This window comes from Centruroides sculpturatus, unplaced genomic scaffold (genome assembly GCF_000671375.1).
Source record: "Centruroides sculpturatus isolate CEXI.00-Female unplaced genomic scaffold, Cexi_2.0 scaffold4472, whole genome shotgun sequence".
NCBI classification, from domain to species: domain Eukaryota; kingdom Metazoa; phylum Arthropoda; class Arachnida; order Scorpiones; family Buthidae; genus Centruroides; species Centruroides sculpturatus.
The window spans coordinates 1-6,595 of record NW_019388562.1 but is presented as its reverse complement, the minus strand read 5'-3'; the positions used below and the strand labels follow the sequence as shown (position 1 = coordinate 6,595).

The 6,595-nt window shown below is 29.8% G+C and overlaps 1 protein-coding gene across 1 annotated transcript; it reads left to right on the top strand.

Moving 5' to 3' along the window:
• Positions 1–32: 32 nt before the first annotated feature.
• On the top strand, positions 33–1,107 carry LOC111616994 (sucrase-isomaltase, intestinal-like). Its single transcript, XM_023358339.1, has 5 exons — positions 33–346; positions 411–499; positions 571–620; positions 718–891; positions 1,011–1,107. The coding sequence occupies exons 2-5, from the start codon at positions 424–426 to the stop codon at positions 1,086–1,088; spliced, it is 378 nt and encodes a 125-aa protein (XP_023214107.1). The 5' UTR covers positions 33–346; positions 411–423; the 3' UTR covers positions 1,089–1,107.
• Positions 1,108–6,595: the final 5,488 nt, after the last annotated feature.

The window sequence follows — 6,595 nt, the reverse complement described above, 5'->3', positions numbered from 1 at the left end:
CATCAAAACAAATTTACACCAGGCAGAATTTCCTAGTATTTTCACTTGTTATGCAAAACATTTCCACGTTTGCCTGATTATAAATTAATTTTTCAAAAAATACTACCATTTTTATAAGACATTTGTTTTATTTAAGATTGACAGTTTTTCCCGATTTATCTACTGTGTTATCTACAGTAATAACAGTGTATTTTTATTTATAAAATTTACACAAACAGGGAAAGAAAATTCTTGTAGAAACAGGCGAGACTATTAAATTAGAAGCATCGTGGGAAAAAGTGAATTTACACGTTCGAGGTGGATACATTATCCCACTGCAGAAACCGAAACAAACCACCTATGAAAGGTAAATTTAGATAGTTTTAAATAAAATTTCTATTGTTTTTCTAACACAAACCATGTATTTCCAGCCGTAAAAGTCCAATGAAACTTTTAATTGCACCGAATGAGGAGGGATTTGCTGGTGGATCACTCTTTTGGGACGATGGAGAGTCGATTGGTAACGTTCCTGTATAAAAATCTACGCAATGAAATTATCGACAAGTTTCTTATTTTTTTAACAAATTACAGATTCGTTATCTGAAGACAAGCATCTGTTAATAAAATTTAATTTCTCGAAAGTAATTAATTAAAATACCAAAAATATATTTATTCGACTACATATTTTTTTGCATAATTGAACTATTGAATGTGATACAATTTTTAATTGTTATACAGGCAAAAAGAAACAGTGAATTGGTGATTGAAGTAACGGGACAATACGAAGACCCTTCGAAACTGTATTATTCTCAATTAATTATTTACGACGAAAATTTAAAACCGTTAGACGTAAAGATCGATGACGATAAATCGGTCCCTCGAGGAGATTGGAACTATAATGATATTCTAAAGGTAAGAAACGTATAAAGGGCACAAATTACAAATACAGAAGATATTTACATTATTTTATAACACATTAAACTGTAAAAAACAATCATTTTTCTGAGCTAAAACACGTTAAATTCTTTCAGGTACTGAAGGTGAACTTGCAACCAAATGTCGTGCGTATAAACGGTTCGCACAAAATCACAGTAATTAGGGAAAATTAAGGAAAATAAAGAATTAAATGAGAATTGTTTTATACGAGAAATTATATATGTATTTAATGAGAGACATTTAACTTACAAATGTAAAATAATTCGTATAACGAACGTGAAGACAGAGAATAAAAAAAAGAAAAGGGGAGAACGTAAGCCAAATTAATGTAAAAAAAAACAGAAACGATATGAATTTACGGCATTAATTTATAAATAGAGCGTTCAATAGGGAACTGATTAAACTGCGAATGATTAAGCGAGAGTATTTTTCCACTTTCACTTCTCAAAATTATCGATTTTCCTTCTTTAAAGAAGATAAAAGACATCATTATCCACCTCTCGACACATAAAAAAAAGGGAGAAAACAAATAGATACAGTATATCTTGAACAAACTTTACGGTGCCTCCTATATTCCGACTTAATTAAAAAAAATTCACGAGCGATACTAGAACACTAAACACGTTTTTATACACTGTTCTTAATTGTTTAACACTAGAGTGACGTAAAAGAACAAATGATAATGATAATTTTATTTGTGATTCGCTCCAACAGATGTCAGTGTGCTCGTTCCGCCAAAGTATTATTAGAATAATAATAATAAAAAAAAGTATATCCTCGTGTCCTTGGATTCCTTTTCAGCTTTCACCCTGACGTCTGAATAACAATATCGTGCGAATAACATTAAAGTACCTGCTCTGTCTCTTACCGCTTTTTATACAGCTGCAAATCATAATGGTTATTGTTAATAGTTTATTTAAAATATATGCTCTATTGTCTTACCCCCTGTACATCATACTTTCCTGCTAGTAATAGTGTCATGCCGGTCATCTATCTAACACCTTTCAGGGGACGATTTTTGAATTGAAATAACGTGACTTCTGGTGAAAAAATGGAGATTAGTACACGGTTAATCGGGGTTTTCTACACCTAAACTTTCCATATCTGGTCCCTCGAATTTCGTCTATTTAACTCCGTTAAGATTAAGGAAGGACGACGACGGATAGACAACCATAAGAACTTTTTTTAAAATCATTATTATTATTTGTTATCTTTCTTCTAATTTCTTTGATGGAATTAAACAGAAAATTAACATTTTTCTCTCCAAATTCCTTCGCAGTTACAATTAAACTCGAAATAATTTCGCTTCTTTCAACTTTAAAATGCATTCTTTCTAACTTTATTATGGTTCATTCAACTTAATTTCAATTAAGAATTCTCTTCTTTTATTATTTTTTAGCGATTATAATTTTATTTAAATTAAAGATAACATTTTGAAGATAGAATTTCATTACTTTCCGAGGAAAATAATATAAATTTTCTATGGAAAAACATTAAAATTATACCACGAATTAATGTTTTTTAAGCAGAGAAAATGAATATTAGAATTATTTTTCCATTTATTTAATATGAATGTAATCGCTTCAAAATTTTTATCTTTCATCTAAATGGTATTATAATAGCTAAAAAACATTCTTAATTAAAATTCGGTTCAACGAACGTTTAAAATGTTTGAAAGAATGAATTTTAAGGTTAAAAGTGATTAAAATCGCGTAAAGTCTTTAACCCGATTACATCGAGATATGACACGCGACCCTCTCTATCTCCCCACCCCCTCGACCTTTAACCTCTAAAATTTAATATAATAAAGGTCCCTTATACACAAACCTTCCTGCAAAATTTCAGAAATTTTCGACAAAAGGAACAGGAGTTATTAAGCTTTAAATGGGTGAACGAACTCATGCCCCCCTCATACAAACACAAAAACTGCATATATATAGACAAAAACACCGTGATTTTTGCTCATTTCAAGGTCCTCCGAGTTCAAAAATGTAAAAATCTTGGGGGGGGAGAGTGATTGTTTAATCGCTCCATACTTTCCCTCTGTTATATATAAGTAGAATAAAGTAGTGTACATATTTGTATAGAAAATCAAGAAAAACAACATAGAAACTCTCAATTGTAACAGATAAAATGCAGGAAACCTTTAAAAAGTTGCAATTAATAAGGAATTAGCGAAACTAATAACATATTGTGACATAATTCCTGTCGAATCACTACACATAACTCGACACCGGCAACGATTGTTAAACAGTTCTATAGTAGACAATGTCCCCGTCACGGGAACTTTTAAACAATAAATAATATCGTAATTAAATTCCTCTTTTGTTAAGCAGATTAACTTTAAAATCGTTTGTCAGTTTTGTGTATTAATACCCGAAATTTGTAATTTAGTTGTAATCTCTTCGGATATTCGAACGGATTAAATAATAATAATTCAAACTTTTCACTTGTTTTGTGTTATTAAAATACAATGGAAATGATCCTTCTTCGTTTAAGAACGAATAAACACATAAAAGACGAAGAGAATTTGTGTAGAAAAGTGAATTTCTACGAGGAAAGGTCTCGTCTAAATCCATTTCGTCGGAAAATTTCTTTTGTTTTTACCCTAAACGGCATCAATTAAGACTCTCCCCCCGTTTGCTTTATTGTTCTAACTTTAAATCTTTAATAAGAAGAAGTAAATTTGTCTTTCATTTCGTTCAAACATTATCGAGAGATAACAATTTCGACTTTAACACAATGCACTTAACACAACAGAAACTTTCTCTTCTTTAAAGAATTGAACAATGTAAAATATTACTTGAATAAAATAAAACAAAAGAGAAAAATAAATACGGTGCTACGTATTAAAGAACAAACGTCTACATCCTTAAACACTAAGAAGTGACCTTAAAAAAGAATCTAAACCTAAGAAAACAAATCTAAAAAGATACCTTTTAATATATACTGTCGACATATTTTAATATTTACGAGATTGTCCTACATTTAATTATGTATACTTTATGTATTTTCTACTCTATATTATGCATAATTACATGTAAACACTTGCTTAACACATTGTTTTTTATTTTAGAATACGTGCCTTTAAGTGTATTTTCTGGATGTACAGAAAATTTCAAGGATTTTACTTTGAAAACATCCTCGAAATTTTTGTGTATTTTCACTAAAAAACAATACAATTTCACGTTTAGAAACTAAACACTTAACTATTATCCACCATTTACATACATTAACAGAGGAAAACAGGGATTAAAACCATTAAAAAGTGTAACTATTTATCCCTTTTTATTCTATATTTTCTCTTACACAATTGTTAATTGTATATTTAACTCACTCTCGGATAATTAAAATAAGATTAAAGTATAATAATATTCCAAAGTTAACGTCTTGTACGCGATTAACAAAAGATTATAAACTGTATATAAACACTGCAACTGTATGATATTTTATAATAATAACTCCCATTAAAGATACACCGTTTATTACCATACGAAATTTATTTAATTAAAATTGCGAAAATGTTAAAATTCGATTCGTTTTAATTAGATTAAAGCGAGTTATGCCGGATTAATTAAGATAATTAATTAAATTTTCCGTAGAAAATATTCCCCTTCCCCCCCTTCTTTATGAAATATTTTAGTTAAATTTCATTAAATAATTTTATTTAAAAAATAAGTAAATAAAAAAAACGTATTGAATTAGATACACTTAAATGAATTGGCTGCTGTTACTTTCTATTTTAGTAACAAGGCATTGTTAAACAATGAACTGATAGCTTTTTGTTACATTAAAGTATGAGCTTCAAATAAAAATTATACGAAAAATGGAATAAATTTTGTAGAAATTACCGATTATTATGGCCTTTTTGTAAGAATTGTCACGTATAAATCTAAGAAAACACACGTTTTTTCTATGGAAGAACAGTTAGGAAAACAATGAAAACCTACTTTTTAACAGTAGAAAAACTTCAATTATTCTAAAAAAATTATCCACAGAAGAAACTTAGATTAAGAAGGATTGTTTTAGAATCTATTGGAGAAATTTGTCTTCCTTTAATGGAACAGAACAATGTCTGCAAAGTCCGGTTTGTCCATCTAATGTATATCTTGTTTACCCTCTTTCAAAGTGTACGTTTTATACGTTATCCGACGTAGAAATCTTATAAACATTCCATTGATCCTGTAGAAAAAGAACAGAGAAATTTTATGGACCAGATTCGTGTGCGATACTCTTTACCATGGTTCCATGGTTGATACTTTGATGGCCCCCAGAGCTGACGTTTATTACATTTTGCCTCATTTATAACCTTTTATGAAAGTATAACTTGTGTATTCCGGCTTTTAGAAGATTTTTTAAAAATCTCTGTACAGTTTCTGCTTGCTTGAAATTATCAGATTACCGAGTAAAATGTAGTAGATCTTTTGCATAAAATGGGTATTGAGCGTAAATAAAGCATAAGATACAGAAATTATGCTAGAAATACGAATATTCTTCAACCCCATAGAAAAAAATACTGTAGGAATATCCGTATTCCATCACCCTTAAAAAAACACTCCCTTCTTAACTTAAATTCGAGTATATTTTCGTGTTTTTCGGTCAATAAATGTAATACAGTAAATCTTAGTTACTAAGACTATTGTTTTCATCACCCTTACCCCTTAAAAGCTGGAGTAATTCCGGGCCCAAACAGCTAGTAGCGTATAAAAAATACAACATAAAATATATATAAATTACTCGAAAAATAAAGCAGAACATTAATAAAACATAATGTTATGTCTTCTACTTGCATAAAATTACATAAACACTTGAATTTTTATTTTTATATTATATGATTTTATACGTAAGGTGATTTTATTTAAGGTGATTTTTTTATGAAAGGAAGTTTACGTATAATCTAAAAACACGAGACACTCGCGCTTTTTTAGACGGTGTAGAGTAAGTGGGAAGTGTAACAAATTAACCTAGTTTGACATTCCCCTGGAGGTGCGACCTGATTTCTATACCTTTTTTTTCCGGATACGATCTTTGTTTTGGTGTTTTTGGAAAGTTAAATGTATAAATTTAGTCGTGACAATTACCAATGATCGACGTCCTGTGATTGAAAGCCAATTGTTCTGTATATTTATACCTGAAAATCATATGTTTTATTTAATAAAAATGGATAAAACTAGCGGAAAATAATTAAATAAATTAAATCTAAAAAGTCATATTTTTTAGAAGACAAAATAACAAAACAAACTGTGTTTCTGTTAACGGTTTACAATTGTTTATTTATAACACCACCACCACCACCACCACGTGATAATCGCCGCATCCTTTTCTTCTCGAGATCGTAACACATTCGTACACACACAAACACGCAAAGGAGTATAACAATTAATTCGAAACACGCCGGTATTTATATATTTAAAATTTCGATTTGAAAATTTAAACACGCACTATTGGCTAATTTTCTGCAGTTAGTCGAAAGGGTGTGTCTATTTATTGTACCTAGTGTCCTTCGAGTCACCACAACACGGGAGAGAAGTAAGCGTCAGACACGACAGACTTAATTTAATTAACATTAAAAGTGGGTAAGAGGACGAAACTAATTTAAAAATTCTCTTTTGTCTTCTCAGTCAGACACCGGGCCGTGTTGAAACTTTTAATGTTTTTTTATTATTATTTTCTTTCCTAA

Bases quoted from the DNA above. Each gene is read 5' to 3' on its own strand.
- LOC111616994 (XM_023358339.1), top strand. From the start codon at position 424: ATGAAACTTTTAATTGCACCGAATGAGGAGGGATTTGCTGGTGGATCA. The intron at 500-570 runs GTAACGTTCCTG...AACAAATTACAG, and splicing joins GGACGATGGAGAGTCGATTG to ATTCGTTATCTGAAGACAAG. The intron at 892-1,010 runs GTAAGAAACGTA...AAATTCTTTCAG, and splicing joins ACTATAATGATATTCTAAAG to GTACTGAAGGTGAACTTGCA.